This window comes from Neomonachus schauinslandi, chromosome 10 (assembly GCF_002201575.2).
Source record: "Neomonachus schauinslandi chromosome 10, ASM220157v2, whole genome shotgun sequence".
Classification (NCBI taxonomy): domain Eukaryota; kingdom Metazoa; phylum Chordata; class Mammalia; order Carnivora; family Phocidae; genus Neomonachus; species Neomonachus schauinslandi.
In genome coordinates this window covers 111316757-111343707 of record NC_058412.1, presented here as the reverse complement: position 1 = coordinate 111343707, position 26951 = coordinate 111316757, and the positions used below count along the sequence as shown (strand labels likewise).

The 26951-nt window shown below is 38.3% G+C and overlaps 1 protein-coding gene across 4 annotated transcripts in view; it reads left to right on the top strand.

Annotated features, from left to right (window-relative positions):
* Positions 1–26951, top strand: part of TPX2 (TPX2 microtubule nucleation factor) — a 56404-nt gene that overhangs the window by 8080 nt on the left and 21373 nt on the right. For 2 of the 4 annotated variants that reach the window (XM_044918669.1, XM_044918667.1), the window contains exons 3-10: positions 3665–3841; positions 5691–5813; positions 10804–10930; positions 18487–18615; positions 19737–19865; positions 22458–22579; positions 23654–23805; positions 24848–25016. In XM_044918669.1, the coding sequence (XP_044774604.1) occupies positions 3736–3841; positions 5691–5813; positions 10804–10930; positions 18487–18615; positions 19737–19865; positions 22458–22579; positions 23654–23805; positions 24848–25016 (1057 nt within the window). In that variant the 5' untranslated portion in view covers positions 3665–3735. Of the gene's footprint in view, positions 1–3664; positions 3842–5690; positions 5814–10803; positions 10931–18486; positions 18616–19736; positions 19866–22457; positions 22580–23653; positions 23806–24847; positions 25017–26060; positions 26064–26951 lie in introns of those variants that run through there. The other 2 variants (XM_044918670.1, XM_044918668.1) reach the window with 2 other exon arrangements.

Genomic DNA, 26951 nt, shown 5'->3' with positions numbered 1-26951 from the left:
ATAGTATTGATACAATACTATAGTATTGATACAATACTATAGTATTGTATACAATACAATACAATACTATAGTACTTTTACATTTGGCAAGATCTATCAAAAAGAAAAATGCAGTTGCCCTCCCAAGAGGGTAGCCATGTAGCTCCATAATTAAAAAAAGAAAAAAGAGTGTGAGGGTTAAATTTGAATACTTTCCAGGTGGTTTTCAGTAGCATGCTGTGGTGGAAATCATGATTTTTAGGAAGCTAAGTGGGGTTGTTGCATATTACATTCCTGCCTCTTCCCTCCCCCAACTTTTTCATTACATTCCTGCCTGGGAAGTGTTCCCAGTGACCTGGGTTAGGCATTAAGATCATGGGAATCCAAGATTTTCCCATGTCTTCCAGCATGTTTGTTCACAAGAACAGGAAAACTTATTCCTTGCAGCAGGGGAATTTTAGCCACTGTCAGTCACTGGGGAATCTTTCAGTGAGGGTCCTTTGAATACAAATGTGGTCAAGGAGAGGAGAGGTATCAGTAGGTCAAAAGGCAGTGATAATATCTTATAGTAGTATATTTTATAGCACTTGAAATGCTTTCTCATTTGTTTATGGGAAGTAGGTAGGCAGAAAGGTAGAGTGACTTGCCTGTTATCATCTACATCTAGTAAATGACAGAAAGGTCTAGAATTCTGGACTTCTATGTTGGGATTGTTTTGGGCTCTAAGTGACAGAAAATGTCACTATAATGACTTAAACAGAAAGAGTATTATTGTCTGGAGGTAGGTGGTTGCTGATATTTGATCAATGGTCAGTAGCTCAGCAATGTCAGGGCCAGTGTTATTTTCTTGGCCACCCACTTGTGTGCATGATAGCTGCACTCAACCTTCTGAATTACCCCAGTCCACTGAGAGAAGCTACTAAAATACTGGCCCAAACCACTGAGCAATGAAGTTGGGTGTAACTAATTTCATGATTTATCTCAGAGTATAGGTATAGTGGTATAATATAAAGAAAATGAGCACTGAGAGTTATTAGTGCCCAGAATTGGTGATGGTTTGGGGAATTGGCATACCTCTCTGGTAATATAAGTGATTATTGCTCTTTTGAGGAACATTTTCACAGTTTGAGTCAAGAGCTAGCAATTCCATTTTTTTTTTTTTTTTAAAGATTTTATTTATTTATTTGAGAGACAGCACAAGCTGGGGGGGTGAAGGGTCTGAGGGAGAGGGAGAAGCAGACTCCCCACTGAGCAGGGAGCCCAACACAGGGCTTGATCCCAGAACCCTGGGATCATGACCTGAGCTGAAGACAGATGCTTAACTGACTGAGCCACCCAGGCATCCACCCCCACAGCAATTCCAATTTTAAGAATTTATCTTAAGGGTAGGATTATGGATGTGTACAGAAATTGAGCTATAAGGATATTCTTCTTCTTCTTTTTTAAAAATTTTATTGAGAGAAAGAGCACACGAGAGAGAGAGAGAGAGAGAGAGGGAGGGTACTTGCATGACAGGGGGGAGGGAGAGGCAGGAACAGGAGCAGACTCACTGCCTAGCAGGGAGCCTGACATGGGGCTCGATCCCAGGACCCTGGGACCATGACCTGAGCCAAAGGCAGTCACTCAACCAACTGAGCCACCCAGGCAACCCCGGATATTTTTCTAGTAGTATCTTTAAAGTGGAAATATTGGAAAATGCCTAAGTAAATTATGGTACAGCCATCAATTGATAAAATGTCTATATGTATTGACATGGAAAATGTTTACAATATATGAAACAGATTCATATATATGTGTATATTTATATATAGAAAAAGAATGAGAAAGAGATAGACTGGAATAGTGTGATATTGTAGATTATTATTTTTTTAATAAGAGTTTTTTTGTGATCTAATTTCCTTAATGAGCATGTATTTTTATAATAACATAAAGGCTTAATGAAGGTACTTAATTTAATAAATGTGTATGCAAGTGATTACTGGTATCTACTTCTCTTCCAAGATACAGAATACTTTAAGTACATGTTGTTCCTGGATGAAGACAAATGGCTCATTGGGTTTCATAGGGAAATTATTTGCCAGTGAGTGTGTCCTTCAGGCTGTTTTTCAGACTACTTCCAGATATTTTCTTAACCATAGAGGGCCAGAGTGGGGGTTGACTTTAAACCTACACAGGTTTCTATAGGACAGTGTAGAACTTTGTACACAGGAGTAGGGATGGGCCCATATCTTTGACTAGTTCCTTTGACCTAATCTGCATGTTGTGCCTTTTATGTTTTGTTTTTTTTTAAGATTTTGTTTTTAGCAATCTCTACACCCAATGTAGGGCTCGAACCTACAACCCCAAGATCAAGAGTCACATTCTCTACTTACTTAGCCAGCTAGGCACCTCATTTTATGTATTTCTTAAAGTTTTTCTCTTCATGCCCAGGAATAGTATTTTTATGAAGATATTTCTTTTTTTTTTAAATATTTTATTTATTTATTTGGCAGAGAGAGAGATAGCGAGAGCAGGAACACAAGCAGGGGGAGTGGGAGAGGGAGAAGCAGGCTTCCTGCCGAGCAGGGAGCCCGATGTGGGACTTGATCCCAGGACCCTGGGATCATGACCTGAGCTGAAGGCAGACGCTTAATGACTGAGGCACCCAGGCGCCCTTATGAAGATATTTCTAAGGAAAGAAAGCCTGTAGTTGGCAAAATGTATTGAGCTTTTACTATACATAAGATACTGTTCTAAGCACCTTGACGGATGAGGTATACACGAGTGAGTAAAATCCATCCTTGACTTCAGGAACTTACAGTCTGCTAGGAGAGTCATTTCCATAGTTAACTAATATAAAATTGGATGGTAAACAAAGCACTATGGCTTTGGAGAGGCAACAGTTCATATGATAGGTGGAAACTGGGAAAGTTTGTAGAGAATTGAATTGGACTTTGAATGATGAATAAGATTTTAGTTGGCAGGTATAAAATTTAATGGTGTGTTTCAGAAATTGGATTATTCAGGGCAGAGAGAGAGAGTAAATTGGATGTGGGAGAGGCTAGAAGTGAGAAAATGGTAGATTGAAGGAAAATAAAATAATGAATGTAAAACACCTAGTATGGTGCCTGCCTGGCATGTTGTAGGTACTCATCAAACTTTGCCTCTTTCTAATTCCAACATATTTATCTCAAGGAGTGCCTTCAAGTTACCAAAAAAAAGTTGACTTTGGGGTGCCTGGCTGGCTCAGTTGGTAGAGCATGCGACTTTACATCTTGGGATTGTGAGTTCGAACTTCACATTGGGTGTAGACATTGCTTAAAAAAAATTTTTTTTTAAAGATTTTATTTATTTGACAGAGACAGCGAGAGAGAGAATACAAGTAGGGGGAGTGGGAGAGCGAGAAGCAGGCTTCCTGCTGAGCAGGGAGCTGGATGCGGGGCTCGATCCCAGGACTCTGGGATCATGACTTGAGCTGAAGGTAGACACCTAATGACTGAGCCACCCAGGCGCCCCACTTAAAAATTAAAAAAAAAAAAAATCTTTAAAAAAGAAAAGTTAACTTTTAGTTTGGTTTGAAAAGTAAGGCAACTTGTCCAGGTCATTTTCAGAATTGCAAATGCAGTAGTAAAAGTAAAGTAATTGCTGGGGAATCAGTACCTTAGATTAATGTGCAACCAAGTTTCTGAACCATTTCTTTCATTAGAACGTGATCTGTTGAAAAAAGTGACACGAGTACTGGGAAAAACCTGCTCTTCTGTGCCAAGGCAGGGGACGATGTCACAAATTAAAACTTCCTATTCCTATGATGCACCCACGGACTTCATCAATTTTACCTCTTTGGACGATGAGGAAGATACCCAAAACATAGATTCTTGGTTTGGTAAGTGTCTGCTCTCTCTGGCCATTTTAAGGGTTTGTGGCTTGCTTTGTTCTGAGTACCTTTCAAAAAATAGAAGGAATTGCAAGAAAATAACTAAAATATAAATTCTTTTTTACACCAAGATAGTTTATCATCCATGATATGATAGAAATAATTGAAATGCCCAGTGTTTTGGAAATGGACTATCGGAACAAATCAATACTTTTTGCAGTTAAGAATAAGTATTAATCTTTAGGGATATATGGGAAAATCCAGGTGAAACAAAGTTGAGTGAAACCCTAGGGCTCAAAACATGTCTGTAGTGATGGCAGCCACATAAAAACTTGCTCTACTGTCATTGGGCACAGAATATAATATTACAGCTAGGATATTGACTTTGATACAATCTACCTATCTTACTCAGATTTCCTCGGTTTCACTTGTACTCATATTCATTTGTGTAGTAAGTTCTATGCAATTTTATCACCTGTGTAGGTTTGTGTATCCCACTGTTAAGATACTGAACAGTTCTAACATCACAAGGATTCTTGTGGTGCTTTTTTGTAACTACAGTTACCTCTCTCTTGCTTCCCTTTACCAATTCTTTTTTGGCGGGAGGGATTATGCTACTCAGAACCCAATCCCCAAACAGATGAGATTGCCTGATGTTGGGCCATATGATTTGACACAAACTCTGACACCAGTCCAACAATAAATAAGGATGTGGTTATGTTTTCATATTACTTTGTAATAATATGGTGAGGCCACTGATATATCAGGCTAGTAGTTCCTGGGATCTCTTCATTTTATTCTTTCTCATGTCCTTATCCTCTGTATTAAAAAAAAGTCAGTATGTGATGGGAGAAAAAAATGAGTCCATTGCAGCTGCACTTACTACTAATAATGCAGTATCCAAATGTGATGGTACATGCCATTCTCTTCTTTAATGGTATGCAGTGGGAATCCTGAGAGGAGGGATCTGTTGGAAGTGGTGTTGAGGAAAGGTGGAGAAGGGGGGCCAGCTGCCCTACAGGGGTGTTCCCTGTGTCTTTGCTTTACTGAAACCCCGAGAAAAGTCTGGGTTGTCTATTTCTTTTTCTAAGTTTCTTTAAAAACAAAATAAGAAATATTAGTACAATGATACTATTAAATATAATGTAGAAGAAAAAATTATTCCCACTATTCTTTCAAAACCACCTTAGTTCTAATATATTATTTTCTAATTCTCTTCCAAATAATCATCTTTTTACAGAGTGCAGTGGGGGTATGCATGCACGGTGTTATTGCTGGGGCTCACCACATTCCTGAAGCTTCTGTCTATTGGTAGGCTGTTAGTAGAAGAGACGTTTCACTGCTTTGGGCTAACTTTTGGGCACAGCAGAACCTAAGATAAAATTCCTTGAGAGAGCCCTAGGTCTGTTCCATCCCCACACACCCACCTCTTGCCACTCCAGCTGAAGAAGAACCTCAACTCAAATAGACCATAAGATGTCCCTTGTAAGCCCTGCAGATCTTAATGGCTACAGTTTTCTTTAAGAGGAACATGATGTATTAGGCCAGTTCATACTTGTATGGTCCAAATGTGTATCAAGCAAAGATAAGTAGCTATTCACAATGCAGAGTCTGCACTTCTTTTCTATGATACATTGTTCAGTGTTGTCAGTGTTTTAGTGATAGTTTTGATAGTTTTTATAGTCTCTATCTCTGACGTGTAATGTGTACTCATTTCCTTTTGATCAGTAGACCTTTGTTTGTACTTGCCAAATGAATTAGAAGTGTACGAGTGGAGGGGTTTAGGCCCCATTTTAAGTGCAGGGTACTGATTTATTTTGCTTCCTTGCTGATTGTGACACTCTTAATCTTTTCACAGAAGAGAAGGCCAATTTGGAGAATAAGTTTCCTGGGAAGAATGGCATAGCAGGGCTTTTTCAGGGCAAAACTCCTCTGAGGAAGCCTAATCCTCAGCAAGCTATTGTCACACCTTTGAGACCAGGTAAGAAAGATCATCTTAGAAAAAAGGTCCTTGGTAGAATGGTGGAATGGTATATTAAGAGCCTGAGGGATCTGGGGGAATTACCTAAATGCTGTATCCTTTGCTTTATTATTGGTGAAGTGGGCTAATTCATTTTATGGTGAATGTGACACTAATGATGCTCTATACTTTTTTTTTTTTTTAATCTCTTGGAACTTAAGCTAACATCCACTTTTATTGCCAGATATATAATTCTTTTCTTTTTATGACAAGATTTAACCTAACCTGAGTCTGACTGGGAAGAAAAAAGTAGGAGAGAAGAATGTACTGCTTGTCATTGTACAAGGATTCTTTGAGTCATGTATCTGATTTTAAAAGATAATTGACATTTAGACTGGTGGTTACTAAGTCTGCAGATTATTGTCTGATCAGAACAAAAGAAGCATTTTTAAAGAAATCATAAATACTTAAAAATGATTCTTTTTTAAAATAATAGCTATATTTAGATATAATTCACCTGTACAGATCACCTAAAGTTACGTTTCAGTGTTTTTTATATTACATTCATAGAGTAGTTATACAACCATCACCACAATTAATTTAGAACACTTGCAACTTACTCTTATAGGTAAATCTGAAACTGGCTTCGATTAGACCATTAACTAGAGGAGCCGTACCAGGAAATAGCTGTATTTTTAGTGAACTTGGCTAGTTTATAAAGTCTAAGCTGCTAGGATGACTTTCAAATAATTAATTCATGAGGACAGATGACATCTGTTGAATTTGGGATCAAGAGAAGGACCCTGAACTTTTGCATCCATTATCGTCCTTGCAGAAGGGATTAGAACTGTATGGTGTGTTTCACTTGACATGCTTGGAATGCCTGTGGCCTGAGTGCTGTGTCCTCAGGTGAATTTCATTCATTCATTATGTGTGGCAGATTTTCTGTTGCTTTGGTGGTCTTTGTGCTCTTCTTGAATTGAAAGAATATGTAATACTACCTAATTTGTCAGTTCAAGACTGTTTTGTCAACAGTGTGCCCCAAAGCAAGAGACTTCTGCTGGGCCTGTCATGTGCCAAAGACCATGCACATTGCTTACATGCATGCCCCTTAGGCCCCTCAGAGTCTGTTCTTTCATATTACATATTCTCACCTGTCTATTAGTGTTGTTTCCTCTGCCTCTTAATATATCTGAAAAGTTCCTACTCATCATTCAGGGTCCAGCTCAAATACCCTTTTTTCTCTAACTGATTTCCCGTATTTGTATTCCCGAAGTTGTTTTCATACCTCTATTTTAATTTCAATTTCCTATTGTATTGCTAATACAAAGACATACAATTAATTTTTGTATACTGATCTTTTATCCTGCTACCTTCTAAACTGACTTATTGGTTTTAGTAGCTTTTTTATAGATTCCATCAGATTTCTTTTATTTGTTTATTTTTAAAGATTTTATTTATTTGAGAGAGAGAGTATGAGTGGGGGAGGGGGAAGAGAGAGAGAGAGAGCACAAGCTGGGGGGAGAGGGGGGAGAAGCAGACTGCCTGCTGAGCAAGGAGCCCAATGCAGGACTCGATCCCAGGACCCTGGGATCATGACCTGAGCCGAAGGCAGACGTTTAACCAACTGAGCCACCCAGGTGCCCCTAGATTCCATCAGATTTCTAAATAGATGATCATGTCATCTGCAAATATGCCTTTTATTTCTTTTTCTTGCATATTGCACGGCTAGAGCCTTTAGTAGGATATTGGATAGGAGTAGAAAGGGTAGACATGCCTGTTGTTGCATTTAGGCTTTCACTATTAAGTATGACATTACTTAATGTAGTTGGGGTACCTGGGTGACTTAGTCAGTTGAGCATCTGAATCTTGATTTTGGCTCAGGTCGCGATCTCAAGGTGGTAGGACTGAGCCCTGCATCAGGCTCTGCACTCAGCCCGGAGTCTTCTTGTCCCTCTCCCTCTCCCTCTGCCATCCCCTCCCCCAAGCCCTTGTGTGTGCATGCATGCCCTCTCTCTCTCTCAAATAAATAAATAAATAAAATCTTTTTTAAAAAGTATGATGTTAACTATAGTTTTTTCATAAATACCCTTATCAGGCTGAGGAAGTTCCCATCTATTCTTGTTTTGCTGATAATTTGTAATGTATGCAAGATTTTTTCAGATTCTGCTTGTATTGAGATGATTATATGATATTTTTCTCTTTTTTTGGTCTGTTAATACGTTGAATTGCACTGATTTTCCAATGTTAAGCCAACCTTGCATTTCTGGGATGAATCCCAATTGATTATGATGGTATTTTTATTTTTATATGTTTTTAGGTTCAGTTTGCTACATTGTTGTTGAGAATTTTTGCTTATATTATTCATGAGGGATATTGGTCTGTGGTTTTCCTTGTGATGCCTTTGTTTGATTTTGATAGAGTAATGCTGGCCTTACTTTAAATATTCCCTTCTTTTCATTATTCCTGGAAGAATTTGCATGGAATTGATACTACCTCTTAAATATTTGGTGGAAGTCACCATTGAACCCAACTGGATCTGGAGTTTTCTTTGTAGAAAGGTTTTTTTTTTTTTTAAGATTTTATTTATTTATTTGTCAGAAAGAAAGGTTTTTAACTACAAATTCAATTTCTTTTTTTTTTTTTAAGATTTTATTTATTTTATTTGAGAGAGAGAGAATGAGAGACAGAGAGCATGAGAGGGAGGAGGGTCAGAGGGAGAAGCAGACTCCCTGCCGAGCAGGGAGCCCGATGCGGGACTCGATCCCGGGACTCCAGGATCATGACCTGAGCCGAAGGCAGTCGCTTAACCAACTGAGCCACCCAGGCGCCCCCAAATTCAATTTCTTTAACAGATATAGGTTATCTCTTCTTGAGTGAGTGTTGGTAGTGGTATTTCTACTAGTTCCAAGTTACCTAAGTGTTATTTAGAAGTGTGTTATTTAATTTCCAAATATATAGGGAGGGGGATGGTGTGTTATTTAATTTCCAAATGTATAGGGAGGGGGATGGTTCTAGAAATCGTCTCTGTTACTGATTTCTTGAGGGATTTAATTCCACTGTGGTTAAAGAACATTACTTGTGTGACTTGTATCCTTTTAAATGTATTGTTTCATGGCCCAAAATATGGTCTGTCTTGGTATATGTTCTGTGTGCACTTCAAAAGAATGTGTATTCTGCTGTCATTGGGTGGAGAGTTACATAAATGTCAGTTGGGTCAAGTTGGTTGATAGTGTTGCTCAAGTCTTCCATTTCCTTATTGATCTTCTATCTAAGTGTACTATCCATTATTAAAAATGGGGATATTGAAATCTTCAACTATATTGTTAAATTGTCTATTTCTCCCTTTAATTTTTTTCAGTTTTTCCTTCATGTATCTGGGCTTTGTTATTTTATATATATATGCATATATTTATATATACACACACACATATATATGTGTGTTTGTAATTGTTATGTCCTCTTGATGAGTTGACTGCAACATATTTTTGTTAATGAAGTTTTATTGGAATATAGCCATACACATTTGCTCATGTTATGTATGACTATTATATTCTTATGATTTTTCTGTCAATTTGTTCCATGAATTAGAGGGAGAGATTGAAATTTCAGGCTATACTTATGGTTTTATCTATTTCTTATACTTTTTGCTTTTTGTATTTTGAGGCTCTGTTATTAGGTACATAACTATTTAGGTTGTTGTGGCATCTTGAGGAATTGACCATTTTATCATTTTGAAATGGTCATCTTTATCTCTGATGATATTCTTTGCTCTGAAATCTGCATTGTCTGAGTTAATATATCCATTCCAGCTTTCTTTTGATTAGTGCTAGCATGATGTGTCTTTATATTTTAAGTGCATTTTTTGTAGACAGTTTATAATATATATATTTTTTAAGATTTTATTTTTAAGTAATCTCTACACCCAACATGGGGCCTAAACTTACAACCCTGAGATCAAGAGTCATATTCTCTACTGACTGAGCCTGTCAGGTGCCCTGTAAAATTTTTATATTAAATTTTTAAAAATGTAATCATTTCTGCTTTTAAATGGGGTAAGTGCCTCTATTGTAGCCTTGACATAATACAATATCATTTTTTTTTTGTTTCTTTTTCTCCCCTCCAGAAAAAAATTTCTTTAGGGAATGAGCCAAATGATTGTTTTCTGGAATAGATAATGCATGAAATGTGTTTTCATAGCCTGACTTTTCTTCCATTTATTTGGTTGGATTTTTTTTCTTTTATGAAGGCTCAGTTCATAAGCTATACCAGCAAATGCTATTTCTTTCATGAAGCCTTTACTTGATTGTTCTTTCTTCTTATTTTTTTTTCTCCTTATTCTTTTTTTTTTTTTTTAAAGATTTTATTTATTTGACAGAGAGAAATACAGCGAGAGAGGGAACACAAGCAGGGGGAGTGGGAGAGGGAGAAGCAGGCTTCCCACAGAGCAGGGAGCCCGATGCGGGGCTCGATCCCAGGACCCTGGGATCATGACCTGAGCTGAAGGCAGATGCTTAACAACTGAGCCACCCAGGCACCCCTTTTCTCCTTATTCTTATAGTACTTTTTTGTTTCTGTTCCGTGATGGCCATGGTAACATCAGAATACTTTATGATAAAATATCTCCTTTCCCTTCCCACCCCTATTTCCCCTTTCTCAAATGCTACATCTTTTAACTCTTAGTGTTTTCAATTTCTGGAGGGGAGAAAAGCTGGTGATTATACCCATAATGCCAGATAATATGATTGTATCAGCATTAAATGTCAGAGATGCTTTTTTCTAAGGTGGTGACTTAGGCTGGCAGATAGGCCTTGGATCCTACATTTCTGCTTCAACCAAAGTAGATTTTATAAATTGGTCTTCTGTATAAGATGTCACTGGAACTAATGGTTCCACTGCTTAGAAGGGATACACACACACACACACACACATATAGATATGTATGTATAGATATGTCTCTCCAACTTTTTCCTTGGGATTTGAGTGCTGACTAGTTTTTGCTCTCCCACAGTTGACAACACTTATTACAAAGAGGCAGAAAAAGAAAATCTGGTGGAACAGTCCATTCCATCAAATGCTTGTTCTTCCCTGGAAGTCAAGGGAACCACCTCAAAAAATACTCCAGTGCAGCCTCAGAGGTAAGACTGTTTCAGGGCTCAAAGTGGTGGTTATATTAATGGTGTTCAAAGAATAATTATTGTCAGAGTACCTACTATGTGTCCCCTCCTATATTAGACTCTTTATATTACCTCATTTAATCTTCATAACATTTATGAGGTGTAGATAGTATGCTTAATTTATTGATAAGGACTTAGAGGTACTAAGTTGCTTAAAATTTATATCAGAGCCAGATTTCAGACTGATCAGTTTGGTTCCAGAGCCCTTGCTGTTTGCACCTTCAATACGGGTTGCAGTTTACTTGTGTGAATATATGACAGATAGTTTTTTTCCTGTTTATAGGTTGTAAGTCAATTTCATAAGGGCAAGCATTATGTATTCTTACTGTGTCTAACAGTGTCTGGCAGGAGCAGAAGCTGAATAAATACTTGATGAATGAATGTATGGATGGATGGATGGGTGGGTTAAGCTGCAATCTTGGCACTGTGATCTTAAAACATTTAATCTCTTTGAACGTTGTATTTGTATCAGTATCTTTTTTTTTTAAAGTGAGGGAGTGAGTGTGGGGTGTGGGGCAGAGAGAGAATCTTAAGTAGGCTCCATGCCCAGCACGGAGCCTGATGCAGAGCTCAATCTCACAACCCTGAGATCATAACCTGACTGAAATCAGGAGTTGGATAGTGGTTGATAGTGTTGCTCAAGTCTTCCATTTCCTTATTGATCTTCTAAGTGTACTATCCATTATTAAAAATGGGGATATTGAAATGTTCAACTATATTGTTAAATTGTCTATTTCTCCCTTTAATTTTTTCAGTTTTTCCTTCATGTATCTGGGGCTTTGTTATTTTATATATATATATATACACACACACACACATACATATATATATATACAGATGATAATATGTATTGTTGCTCAGAAGTGATAAAATTACCCTTTGCAAAGCTTCATGTTGGCATAAGGGTATTGCCTTTTGAGGATAGTATCATACAAGCTTATCCTAATCTTTTTTGGTAAAGAAGCCCATTTTATTATTTTTTTAAATTTATGTTTTTATTATTTTTTAAAAGATTTTATTTATTTATTTATTTGAGAAAGAGAGTGAGCATGTGAGTGGGGGAAGAGGCAGAGGGAGAGGATCTCAAGCAGACTCCATGGTGAGCGTGGAGCCAGACGTGGGGCTCGATCTCACACCATGAGATCATGACCTGAGCCAAAATCAAGAGTCGGAATCTGACTGAGCCACCTAGGTGCCCCGAGTAAAGAAGCCCGTTTTAATCAAAGAATTCTGTGAAATCTGAACCAACTATATATCATAAGAGTCTTAAGAGATTACTACTGGTTGATTCTGTGGTTTCTGTTCCATGTTTAGATTGTGAATGAGGCCTACAGAAAAGGGATCCAGTGTCCTATAGATTTCTTCAGAATTCAGGAAAGTGTTAGTGTCTTCACTTCTCCATTTTGTGTATGATTGCTAAAATTGTCTTTCATCCTGACTGAATTCTGAATGCTTTTTGGAAGTGATGGTGTGACAGGAATCCAGCTGCTCTCAGAGTTAGAAGACCTGAATGGTTTTTTGTTTTGTTTTATTTTTAAGGCAAGTACCTCTACCTCTCAAAATCTCAGTTTACTGAGAATAACCAAATCCCTCAGGCTTCTTGTCAGAAAGGGCCAAATAAGATGGTATGTGACAGTACTTCGTAAATGATACTGCATTATGAAAATGCATAATAAGAGGTAAAACATTAGTGCCGTTAATCTCAGATCTCAGATTTATCTGAGTCCAGAGTTGCCTAATCTGGAAAGGAATGGCAGCTGGGATAGAAAGGTATAGAGTCATACAAATTCCCTACTATTTTATTTTCACATGGTTTCAATAGATAGTCTAAAAGATGGCCAAAACTTTATTTTTTTTAAAAGATTTTATTTATTTATTCATTTGAAAGAGAGACAGCGAGAGAGGGAACACAAGCAGGGGGAGTGGGAGAGGGAGAAGCAGGCTTCCTGCCGAGCAGGGAGCCCGATGCGGGGCTCAATCCCAGGACCCTGAGATCACGACCCGAGCCGAAGGCAGATGCCTAATGCCTGAACCACCCAGGCGCCCCGGCCAAAACTTCTTTGACACAGAATAGTTAAGAGTCAATAAGGCCTTAGTGTATCATAATAATTTTTCCATGGAGGTGTTGCTTTACCACAAATATATGTTTTAATTTTTGGTATCTCACCCCTTAGCCATTTCTCCCTAAAGACACCCAGCAATTCTTCTCTTGACTTTATAACATTACTGTATGTTGAATTTAAGTAATGGTCCGAAATGGTTCTATATTTATGTGCTTTGCCTTCTTTCTTTCTAATTTTTATGATTCCCAGTTCATTTTTAAAAATTAACTAATTTTGCTGGGTAATAATTTGCATATAGTAAAATGTACAGATCTTGAGTGTATGGTCTGATTAGTTTTGACAAATACATACCAGCATGCAACCATAATCTGACAATCAAAATATATAGAACATTTCCAACACTTCAGAAAGTTCTCTCATTCCTACCCCTTTATAGTCAATCTGTACTGCTGCTTCTGCCTTCTCACTCTCTCACCTCCCACCCAGAGGCAACCACTGTTCCAATTCCTGTCACCATTGATTAATTTGTCCTGCTCTAGATATTTTTTTAATTAACTAATTTGAGAGGGGGAGAGAGCATGAGAGGGGGGGAGGGTCAGAGGCAGAAGGAGAGTCCCCGCGGAGAAGGGAGCCTGATGTGAGGCTCGATCCCAGGACCCTGGGATCATGACCTGAGCCGAATGCAGACACTTAATGACTGAGCCACCCAGGCGCTTCCAGATATTTTTATAAATGGAATTATATGTACTCTTTTATATCTGACTGCTTTCATTTACCATGTGTTTTTGAGATTCATCCATGTCATTGCATGTATTGGTAGTTTGTTCCTTTTTATTGCTGATAAGTTCTGTTGAGTGGATATGCCACGATTTATTTATCCATTCAACAGATGATGGACATTTGGGTTGTTTCCAGTTTGGGGCTATAGAAAGCTGCTATGAGTAGTTGAGGACATGTATTTCTCTTGGGTAAATACTTAGGAGTGCAATTGCTGGACCATAATGTTAAATGTACGTTTATAAGAAATAGCCAGAATGTTTTCCAAAGTGACCATACCATTTATATTCCCACTAGCAATATGTGAGAGTTTCAGTTGCTCCATATCCTAGCCAACTTTTGGTATTGTCAGCCTTTTCAATGATATTTCATTGTTTTTAATTTGCATTTTTCTGATGACTAATGATGTTGATCCACATTTTCATGTGATTATTGGCTATTCATGTATTTGCATACATAGCTTTTTTAGTCTGGCTCCCTGCGGTCTCCCCTGGGTCTACAAAGGTTAGAGGTCAGCCAAGACTTTGAGTTTATACTCAGGTTTAAGTGTTCATCCTCTCTGTGGCGCTTTTACTTCTGGGGTTTTGCCTCTAAATTTTCAGCCCTCTTGCCAGCTCTGATGTTTGTCTACTGACACTTCAGGCTAGTAAGATGTTAGCTTTGTGCTATCCTACTATATACACAGTGGGGAATACACTTAATAAAAAAAAGCAGCAGGCGCCTGGGGGGCTCAGTTGGTTAAGCGACTGCCTTCGGCTCAGGTCATGATCCTGGAGTCCCAGGATCGAGTCCCGCATCGGGCTACCTGCTCAGCAGGGAGTCTGCTTCTCCCTCTCCCACTCCCCCCTCTTGTGCTCTCTCTCTCACTCTCTCTCTCAAATAAATAAAATCTTTAAAAAAAAAAAAAAAAGCAGCAAACTCACCAGTCTTATCTAGGCAGTTATGTCTTTTAAGTGTGGACACCTCACCAGTTTCTGCTTGCCTTTTTGCTGGATCCCCTGGGTTTTCTCTAATGGTTTAGCCATCAGGCAGGAATTGTACAGAGTTTTTGGTCAGATTTTGAGTGAAATCTTTTCTGTAACTCTTTTACTTTCAGGATTTTCCTCTAAATTTCCAGCTGTTATACTGGCCTTGAATTCTATCTTCTGTTATCTCTAGCCAGTGAGACTGGAATTTTCTGCTATTGGAGGTGCTACGTTTGGGGAGTACCTCAGGCTAAAAAGCTACTAACTCATAATTCTTACCCTTTGCAGTTGCTGTTTTTCATGGATAAATGTTCCTCTGTTTTCTGCCTGCTTTTGGTCACTTTCCAGTGCCTTCAAATAGTTGTAGTTTTGTGTTTTGTCTGTGTTTTGTAATATGTACTCTTTATTACTCATTCAATACATCCGTTACTTCATTCCTTAATTGAATAAATTTGCTCTTTATTACTCCATGTATTTTTTTTATATGATTTTTATTTATTTGAGTGAGAGTGAGAGAGATCACAGAGGAAGAGGGAGAAGCAGACTCGCCGCTGAGCAGGGAGCTCAATATGGGGCTCGATCCCAGGATCCTGAGATCATGACCTGAGCAGAAGGCAGATGCTTAACTGGCTGAACCACCCAGGCGCCCCTCCATGTATTTTTTAACATGTAATTTCTTTTAGAGATTATTAATATGAAATATTTGCAGATGAAAGATAGACATTTAGTTAGGATTTGCTTCAAAATCCAGAAGAGTGGATGGAGGGAAAACTGATACATGATTGGCTATGAGTAGATAATTTCTGAAACTAAATGAGTAATTAGTAGTTTATTATATTATTCTCTTCATTTTTAAAATATGCTTGATATTCTCCATAATAAAGATTTAAAAATTGTTACTCTATGCAATAGCATAAAAGTCTGAATATGTAATAATGTCTTTACAATGTTTAGGACTTTTTTTTTTTTTAAGATTTTATTTATTTATTTGACAGAGACACAGTGAGAGAGGGAACACAAACAGGGGGAGTGGGAGAGGGAGAAGCAGGCTTCCCGCTGAGCAGGGAGCCCGATGTGGGGCTCGATCTCAGGATCCTGGGATTATGACCCGAGCCGAAGGCAGACACTTAATGACTGAGCCACCCAGGCGCCCATACCGTGTTTGGGACTTTTATAAAGAAAATGTTGAGAGAAATTAAACAAGATCTAACTAAATGGCAGGGCATACCATATTTATGGTTGGGAGACTCAGTATTGTAAAGATGTCAATACTCCCTAACTGATCTAGAGATTTAATGCAATATCCATAAAAAACCCAATGGTTTTCACTTTGGACATTGATAAATTGATGCTAAAATTTATTGAGAAATGCAAAGGTCTAAGAATAGCCAGATACTTTTGAAGTGTTTGGTACATAGAAAGGCATATTATTATGAAGCTGCAATAATTAAAGCTTTATGGTAATACTCAAGGATTAATGAGACCAGTGGAATCAAATAGAAATTCACCTTCCCATATATGGACATGATTTATGACAAAGGTAGTACCACAGATCTGTGGGAAACAGTGCTCTCTCCCCTCCTTTAATAAACAATGCTTGGCTAGTGGACATCCAGATAGAACAGAATGAAACTTGGTCCCTACCTCACTCCATATAAACATCAATTCTTTCTTTCTTTTTTTTTTTTAAGTTTATTTATTTATTTCTTTAAACTCTACACCCAACATGAGGCCTGAACCCACAACCCTGAGATCAAGAGTTTTCATGTTTCTGACTGAGTCAGCCAGGCACCCTAAAACAGTCAATTCTATGTGGAATTGTAGATCTAAATATGAAAGCTAACGCTCATATAAGGAAATATAGGTGAATATCTTTATGACCTTGGAATAGGGAAGATTTTTTTTTTTTAAATAGAATACAGAAAAGCACTGACCATAATGGTGAGGGCTATTGATGTATTTGAGACATTTATCTAATCAAATGATACCATAAAGAAAGTAAAAAGCCAACCCCCAAAGTGGGAGAAGATACTTGTGACACATAAAACCTACAAAGGGTTTATATTCATTATATATAAAGAATTCCTACTAATCAGGAAAGGATTGACCACCCAGTGGAAAACAAATAAGAGACCTGAACTAACACCTTATCAAAGAGGATATCCAAATGGCCAGTAAACATGTGAAAAGTTGCTCTATCTCACTGGTAATCAGAGAAAAGCAAATTAAAACCACAGTGAGGGGCGCCTGGGTGGCTCAGTCAGTTAAGTGTCTGCCTTCGGCTCAGGTCATGATCCTGGGTTCCTGGGATCGAGCCCCGCATCGGGCTCCTTGCTCAGTGGGGAGCTTGCTTCTCCCTCTCCCCTTGCTCCTCCCCCCCTGCTCTTGCTCACTTGCGCTCTCTCTCTCTGTCAAATAAATAAGTAAAATCTTTTTTTTTTTTAAAGATTTTACTTATTTATTTGAGAGAGAGAGAATGAGAGAGAGTGAACACACAAGAGGGGGGAGGGTCAGAGGGAGAAGCAGACTCCCTGCCGAGCAGGGAGCCCGATGCGGGACTCGATCCAGGGACTCCAGGATCATGACCTGAGCCGAAGGCAGTTGCTTAACCAACTGAGCCACCCAGGCATCCTAAGTAAAATCTTTAAAAAAAAAAACAACCCACAATGAGATTTTACTAGATACCAGCTAAATTAAGTCATCTGACAATATCAAGTGTTCAGGAGGGTGTAGAGCAATTCAGACTATAATATAAATTTGCCAGGGTAAGCATAGATTAGTACAGTCACTTTGGAAAACAGCTTTAGTTGATATAACCAATGTCCTTATGACCTAACAGTCTTACAACTTATACCCAACAGCAACGTGTGTACATGTGTACCAAGAGACATATGTGAAAATTGGCAGTAGACTGGATAAACAGTGGTACATTACTACAGTGACTGTTAGACAGCATGGACAATCAGTGAATTAAAGCTATATGAATCATGGTGGTTGAATCTCATAAACATAATGTTGAGTGAAACAAACCAGACAGAGAAAAATACATGCAGTAGTCTGATTATATTATCAAAAGGGGTTTTTTGTTGTTGTTATTCTTTGTTTTTTGCTTTCTTTCCAAACTAATGTACCATGTTTATGGAATGCATGCTAAATGGCATAACGATAAAGAAAAAGTAATGATTACTATAAAACAAGTCAGGATAGTAGTGCTGCCAGTGTTCTGTTTCTTAGCCTGGGTTGTGATTTCATGAGTCTTTACTTTGTAATCATTTAACTTAATTTTTGTTTTGTACTCTTTTTGGTATGTGTTATATTTTACCAAAAAGGAGTAATAAAGGAAAAAATAAGCACCTTAGTCAGTTACCAGGAGACCTGATCTCAAATGTCAAGTCTGACAGCAATTAGCTATATAACAGGGTCAAGTCACCTCATCTTTTTTGACTTTTACCAATAAAAGGAGGGAGTTGTACTAGGTGATTGCCAGTACCTTAAAAAAAAAAAGCTGCATTTTAGTACCAACATTTTATGATGAAATTTCAAAACCTATTAGTAAGACAAGAAGAGATTAAGTTTTTAGAGTGGAAATAGTACCATGAAACTCTTTGTAGCCCTTGGCAGTTTGACATACTTTCACGTTTGTGGGGCACAATTGCATATCTGTAGTAGATGGATTCATTTCAGATAAATTTTGTCAATTCCTGTATCATAGAAGATCTACTAGACTCTCTGCTCAGAAAGATTTGGAACAGAAAGAAAAACATCATGTAAAAATGAAAGCCAAGAGATGTGCTACTCCTGTAATCATCAATGAAATTCCACCCTCCAAAAAAATGAAAGTGTAAGTAGCTACAGCTTCTGTCAGTTGGCATAGGGTTTACTTCTGTTTGCTCCTATGGTTAATAGCAATGGTGCTTGTTTATATTTTTATTAGTTAGGAATGTATTTTGCTGTAAGTAATAGCCTATTCAGCTAGAGTAGTCTATTTTTTTTATTTTTATTTTTTTAATATTTTATTTATTTATTTGAAAGAGAGACAGCAAGAGCGAGAGAGGGAACACAAGCAGGGGGAGTGGGAGAGGGAGAAGCAGCCTTCCCGCTGAGCAGGGAGCCCAATGTGGGGCTCGATCCCAGGACCCTGGGATCACGACCTGAGCCGAAGGCAGACACTTGATGACTGAGCCACCCAGGCACCCCTGCGCTAGAGTAGTTTAAAGAATAGTGATTTATTTGCTCCACAGAAGTTTGCTGTTGGCTTTGGTTCAGTGACTGAACAATGCCAGGGCAACATCTCTGTGTTAGCTTTTCTTCATGCTTTGTTACTCAAGATGGCAACTCTGTGTTTCTCAGCTTCTTCCTTGTGCTTGTTGCCACATTGTCACAAGGTAGCTGCTATATTTCTAGGTATCACATCCATGTTCAAGAGAAGAAGGAGGGCATGGCAAAGGACAAGGGACAGCACCCATATCACAAAAGTGAAAATATTCCAGAAACCCTGCTTATACTTCAGTTACCCTATTGTGTCACTTGGATTCTCCCTAGTTGCAAGAGAGGCTGTTGAAACAAGTACAGTAATTTTGCCTTTGGACATTGCTGCCCCAAACAAAATTGGAGTTCTATTAATAAGAAAGAAAGTAGAATAGATATTGGGAAGATGGTTAGCTATCTGCCATTTGTGCATCTGATAATGATCAGTTGGAATCCCTCCCCACCCTCCTGAACCATCATCAGACAATTCTCACCTTGACTTTTATTGGTGTGTTCTTGAAGTTTACCCATTGTATCCATTGGTACATATGATCTAATGGTGCTACTGGAAGAATCTTGTGGTTGAGACATGCTTGTTGTCCTAAAGAATGAGAAAATTTAAGCCATATGTGGTAGATTTGGGGAGGAGAGTACAGCAGGGTATGCTTTAGGGAATTTAGAGTATTTTTTTTTTTTTTTCCTTTTGAACTGAAGTTCTAACAATAAAAAGAAGCCAGAGGAAGAGGAAGAAGGCAGTGCTCATCAAGATACTTCGGAAAAATATGAGTCTTCCCCAGAGAAAGCCAAGGGCAGACATACTGTGTCTTGTGTACAGCCTGTGAGGTATGCTTCTTTCCTGAATTTAAACTTTAGAGTCAAAAGAGTAAAATTGTAAGTGGGTATATCTGCAGTCTGGAGCACATGGAACTTGGGAAACTCATAAAGCTGTAATCATGGTGAGGTGAATTGTTTTATATCTTGGGAGATGCTCATCTTAAAAGTTGAGAAAAATATACTATTAAAGCAAATTAATCTGGGAAACAAATTGAGGGTTATGGAAAGGGAGGTGTGTGGGGGGACGGGGTAACTGAGTGATGGGCATTAAGGAGGGCACGTGATGTGATGAGCACCGGGTGTTATACGCAACTAATGAATCATTGAACATTACACCAAAAACTAATGATGTACTATATATTGGCTAATTGAATTTAAATTAAAAAGAATATTAAAGAAAGGCAAATTAAAAGAAATATAAAAGGAAAAAGTTAGTAAAGGTTTTTACTACCTGAATTGAACAGTTTTCATTTTGCCAAGCTCCCTTCTGGTCTTTACTCAAGCAAAAAATATATTTTCATAATCAGTATATAAGCAACTTTGGATTCTGTTTTTTTTTTTTTTTTAAAGATTTTATTTATTTATTTGAGACAGAGAGAATGAGAGACAGAGAGCATGAGAGGGAGGAGGGTCAGAGGGAGAAGCAGACTCCCTGCCGAGCAGGGAGCCCGATGCGGGACTTGATCCCGGGACTCCAGGATCATGACCTGAGCCGAAGGCAATCGCTTAACCAACTGAGCCACCCAGGCGCCCGGATTCTGTTTTCCTTGCTTGCCATGAGAGTATTTCATTTTTTTTCCTGTACTACTGTAAAATCTTCACATTTATCCTTTTTTAATAGTTAATAGTCTATCAAATTATATTTAACCATTTCCTGTTGAAAATGCAGTTACCGATTTTTCACTATTTTTTTTTTAAAAATATTTTATTTATTTATTTGAGACAGAGAGAATGAGAGAGAGAGAGCACATGAGAGGGGGGAGGGTCAGAGGGAGAAGCGGGCTCCCTGATGCGGGACTCGATCCAGAGACTCCAGGATCATGACCTGAGCTGAAGGCAGTCGCTTAACCAACTGAGCCACCCAGGCGCCCCCGACTTTTCACTATTACAAACAATCAGTGAACATCTTTATTGGCAGGGACTTTTCTTTGAGTAGTCTCTTTGGGCTAAAGAAAGAAAAATTCCTTGATTAAAGGATATGACTAGTGTTATGGCTACTGATATTAATTGCCAATTTTCTTTCTTCTTTTTTTTTTTTTTTTAATGTTTTATTTATTTATTCATGAGAGTCAGAGAGAGAGAGAGAGGCAGAGGCAGAGGGAGAAGCAGGCTCCCCGCCTAGCAGGGAGCCCGATGCGGGACTCGATCCCAGGACCCTGGGATCATGACCTGAGCTGAAGGCAGACGCTTAACCATCTGAGCCACCCAGGCGCCCCAATTTTCTTTCTTTTTTTAATTTTAATTTTATTTTTAATATATTTTTATTTATTTTTATTTTATTTTTTAATACATATATATTTTTAGGGGGGGGAGGGGTTGAGGAAGAGGGGGAGAGAGAGAATCTTAAGCAGACTCCCCACCCGGTGCAGAGCCTGATGCAGGACATGATCTCACAACCCTGATATCATGAGCTGAGCCGAAATCAAGAATCAGAGATCCAACTGACTGAGCCACCCAGGCGCCCCACCAATTTTATTTCTGAAATGAATGTATATGAATTTACAGTGCCATCAGCTTTGGATGAATATTTTTATTTCTTTGTACTCTCATCCACATTGAATTTGTTTTTTTACATTTAAAATTGTTTCAAATTTAATTGATATGTTGATGGCATCAACTTATTTTAATTTTTACTTGATTGCTGATAGGATTGTGTTACTGTAATTGTAAACATCTTTTCCATATTTCCTCTTGGGGGAATTGTCTGTTTCCTTTTCTATTTATCTGTAAAGTGGTCTTAGTGATAGTCTCATTGCTAAGAATGGCTACTCTAAATTGAACCTTTACTATGTGTCAGGTACTTCGGAAATATCCGATTTAATAGTCACAAATATTCTGTGAGGATAAATATTTGTATTCTTCATTTTACAGTGGAGGTAACTGAGGCTCAGAGGTATTAAATAGTTTTCTCAAGAGCACATAGGCAGAAAATGAAATGTCAGGGTAGGCTTTGAGCTCTGGTTGGTTTCCCTCCTAAGTCTGTCCTCTCTTATCACAGTGTATATTTTATGTATAATAGACTTTTGTCATATTTCTTGTAAATATTTTCCCCATTCTGCTGGTATTTTAATCTTACTTTTTCTTGTGGCCTAAAAGCTAATCACTGTATAGTCAAATTTATGAGTTTTTTGTAGTATCTTCTATAGTCTATTTTAGCTATCTTTTAAAAAAATTTTCGATATTTTGGTATAAATTGTGAATCGGGTTTTTTTTCATAGTGTTCCCTAATTAAGTCAATATCAGTTTATCAGATAATACTTTTTGGTTTTGATGGTTATTTTATCACAGGTTAAAAATCTGATCTATGTAATACCTTTAGACTCTTTTGAATCACAGACCTCTTCTCTCCTCTCTCATTTCCTTTACTGATTTGCCCCTTAGGCAGAAGATTCTCAAAAGTACTGAGGAGCAAGAGTTGGAGAAGAGAATGAAAATGCAACAGGAGGTGGTGGAGATGCGGAAAAAGAATGAAGAATTCAAGAAACTTGCTCTTGCCGGAATAGGTTAGCTTGGCTCTCATTGAGTCTGATTTATGAAGGGTGCTTCTCATTATTTTGGTAGGGTTTTTGAAGTCTCTAAAAGGGAAAAAGGCTTTCCTGGTTAGTAGTCAGTAGAAAAAGATGTGTTTATTGGACAGCTGGTACCCTTTATATCCCAATGACCGTTCCCTAGAATGTTTTATATACATTGGACCAGGGCCCCTGGCTGGCTCAGTCAATAGAGCATGTGACTCTTGGTCTCAGGGTGATAAGTTCAAGCCCCAAGTTGGGCATAACGACTACTTTAAAAAAAAAGCATTACATACATCGGGCCTCTCTCAGAGCACACTGTTGCTCTCTGCCTCTAATTATAGGACTCACACCTATTTTTCGAGGCCTTTTTCCATGAGACCTTCCCTCATTTCTTCAAGTAAAATTAATTCCTCCCTCCTTTTTCTTCCTAATTCTTTTTCTTTGTATTAGAAAAAGAAGGCATTAGGATTGAGACAGAAGATAAAGCCATTGGGCAGGCCAGTTTTTTGTTGTTGTTTTCCCATTTTAATCCTAGACAGAGGAAAAGAAAGCTGAGCAAATCCAGTTGTAGCTACAGAGGAAGAGTAGGACTGAGGGAGCCAAGGGGTCAGAGTTCTGCTTTGCTCTTAAATAGAGTTATTATTGGTGGAGTCAAAGCTATAAAGCCCTGCGAAAAAGCACTCCTGGAGTTTATAGGGTTTCCCTCTTAGACATGTTTAGTTAAGTATGCTTTTTAAGTCAATTCATAGCTTTTCCTGTCAAAAGAATTCCAGTTACTGTGTGTCTCCAGAGCTATGACCACACCTGGGAGATGGGATTCTTCTCCCCTTGTGCCACCTCTTTGCAGTTTGCATCTGATCAAAGGTCCTCAAACCGATAGTACTCAATGAATAAGGTACATATAGTAGTGTCCCTGAGGACTGTTTCAAGTTTTGGGTGATGTGTAGAGAGTGAACAAAGTTAGATCCATGGTGATAGAAATACTGAAAGGACTGGATAAAGGAGATTTACCGATATTCTCTATTCTTAGTGTTACCTATGTGTTTTACTCTGCTTCTCACTCAGGGCAACCGGTGAAGAAATCAGTGAGCCAGGTAACCAAATCAGTTGACTTCCACTTCCGCACAGATGAGCGAATCAAACAACATCCTAAGAATCAGGAGGAATATAAGGAAGTGAACTTTACATCTGAACTGCGAAAGCATCCTCCATCTCCTGTAAGTTGATGGGCTCAGTGGATATTCTTGTTACTAATTCATCAAGGATTCAGGTGTAGTAGTTCTGGTCACTACTTCTAATAATATAATTGAGAGAAGCATGTTTTTGAGTGAAGATAGATCTAAATCCTCACTTTGCCCTGTTTGCTATATGATCTTGGAGAAATCACTCTATTATTCTGGGAAGCATCTTACGAAGTTGCTGTGAAACTGAGTTGAGAATGTACGTAAAGCACATAGACTTATGTGTGGCAAACTTTAAGTCCCAGCTTGTTGCAGTTTGTGCTGTTACAAAATTCTTTAAAAAAGTCTTGTGTTTACAGAGTTGTGTACAATATATGACAGGGCTTATGGGAAAAATGGTGTTGGGGCAGACCACTCAAATCTAACAGAAACAGTAAGAATCCTAAGTGAAAATTCTAGTACTAAGAATTTCTACTTGCATTTGCAGTGCGCATCATCACTTGTTGAAATCAGTCCTTTGCAGTCTTAAACCCTGGGGTTATGCTTCTTCCTTTGAGATGTCAATCCTTAAAGAGTTTTGTTTCCAATCAGAGATCAACTTTATGAAAGTTAATCATCTAAGGACTAGGCTTCTTCACCTCTTAGTTTTGGGAAAGATGTCTGCAGAGATTCTGATTCAGGCAGCTACCTGGCCTGATCCAGACCCAGAACCCAAATCAGCTTTTTCTTAATGGAATTGGGGGTGAGGGCAATACCTTTGCAACTTTTATTTTCTCCTTCTAATTCTCAGAAAACTTGTTCTTGCTGGCTTTAAACACTGACCATGCTTGGGAAAAATCACCTTATTTACTATTGCAGAACAGACAACTTGTTAAGTGCTAGATCCTTTCTCCCTTTTTTAAAAGATGGGAGTGGACTAGTTTTAACCCTTGCTCAAGGACTGACAAATTTAGGAATAATAATTTTGGCTTCACCGCAGGCTTTTTTTCTTTTGATCCTCTGTGCTGAATATGCAGCTTGTGGTAGATCTGAGCTCTTCCATAACACTTCATTGGGAGAATAACTTCTTTCTTTACAGGCCCGAGTGACTAAGGGATGCACCATTATTAAGCCTTTCAACCTGTCCCAAGGAAAGAAAAGAACATTTGATGAAACAGCTTCTACGTACGTGCCCCTTGCACAGCAGGTGGAAGCCTTTCATAAACGAACCCCTAACAGATATCACTTGAGGAGCAAGAAGGATGATAGTAAGTTTCATACCAATGTTATAGCCTCCCCTAGAATTCCCTTTGCTTATACACATTTGCCTTTAGTTGAAATCCTAGCTTTTGAACTAAAGTATGGCATGTGCCTGTATGCAGACAACAAATGTACCATTGAGCATCTCTGAACTCCCCCACCCCACCCCGGCTATCTGTCTACTTAGACCCATCAACCACCTTGATCCTCCTGATCAGTAATTGACCAGGAATTATACCTTCGCCATGTATCAAAGTGTCATGGTGTAGCTAGTGATCTATAGAAAATGAAAGCATTCCATTCATTCAGGGTATGTGCTTTTGTTCAGCCATTCAACAAACTTTACCACTACAAACCAGGCACTGTTTGGTGTAGGGGGTATAGCAGTGAATAAAATGGACTTGGTGCTGCTCAATAGCAAGTTTCTAACTCAGTGAGAGAGATAAATAGATTATTACAAATAATGGTAAGTACTATGAATGTAGAGGGGGATGTAAGAGTCAAGAGAGCGGGGAGATAGGTAGAACATGTCTTTGTCCTGAGAAGTCCCTGGCAGTGAAAGCAGTTGAAGATCCGGAGCAGAAAGGAGATAACCAGTGATTGATACCTGCATGAGCAGGTAGGGGAGGGATACTTAGCTCACGAGGAGTGCTTGTTCTTTGAAGGGAGGGTAGAAGAGAGAGGAATGGATGTAAATGCTGGCAGGTTTGTAGTCATTTGTCAAATTTTAGATTAGAAAAATAATGAAATGGTTTTTTTTATTCTAACAGAAATTTAAATATTAAACATGACTTTCCAAATAATATATGACTTTTAAGAGTCTGATATGCCCTGCTTTTAGAATCTTGGTCCTGGTAAATAGAAAGAAAAATTATTTTCTGCAATTTAAAAAAAAATTTAAATTCCAGTATAGTTAACATATGGTGTTTTATTAATTTCATGTGTGCTTATCTACATTACATTACTCAGTGCTTATCATGATAAGTGTGCTCTTAATCCCCTTCACCTATTTCACCCATCCCTCCACCCACCTCCCCTCTGGTAACCATCAGTTTGTTCTCTATAGTTAAGAATCTGTTTCTTGGTTTGTTTCTTTTTTCTTTTGTTTGTTTTGTTTTTTAAATTCCACATATGAGTGAAATCTTATGGTGTTTGTCTTTCTCTGACTGATTTATTTCACTTAGCATTATACTGTAGGTCCAACTGTGCTGTTGCAAATGGCAAGATTTCCTTCTTTTGTATGGCTGAGTAATATTCCATAGTGTTTGTGTGTGTGTGTGTGTGTGTGTGTGTGTGTGTGTACATGTATATTATGTCTTCTTTATCCATTCATCTATTGATGGACACTTGGGCTGCTTCCATAATTTGGCTATTGTAAATAATGCTACAGTAAACATAGGGGTGCACATATCTTTTTGAATTAGTGTTTTTGTATCTTTGGGTAAATACCCAGTAGTGGAATTACTGGATCATATGGTAATTCTATTTTTAATTTTCTGAGGAACCTCCATACTGTTTTCCGCAGTGGCTGCATCAGTTTGCACTCCCACCAACAGTGCGCAAAGGTTCTTTTTTCTCCACATCCTCACCAGCACTTGTTTCTTATGTGTTTTTTGTTTGTTTTTTTTTGGGGGGGTTGTTTTTGTTGTTTTAAGATTTATTTATTTGAGAGAGAGAGAGGTAGAGAGAGAGAACATGAGCTGGGGTAGGGGTGGAGGGAGAGGGAGACAAGCAGACTCCCTGCTGAGCAGGGAGCCTGATGTGGGGCTCAATCCCAGGACTCTGGGATCATGACCTGAGCTAAAGGCAGACGCTGAACTGACTGAGCCACCCAGGTGCCCCCTCTTGTGTTTTGTTTTGTTTTTTTTAAAGATTTTATTTATTTGACAGAGAGACACAGCGAGAGAGGAAACACAAGCAGGGGGAGTGGGAGAGGGAGAAGC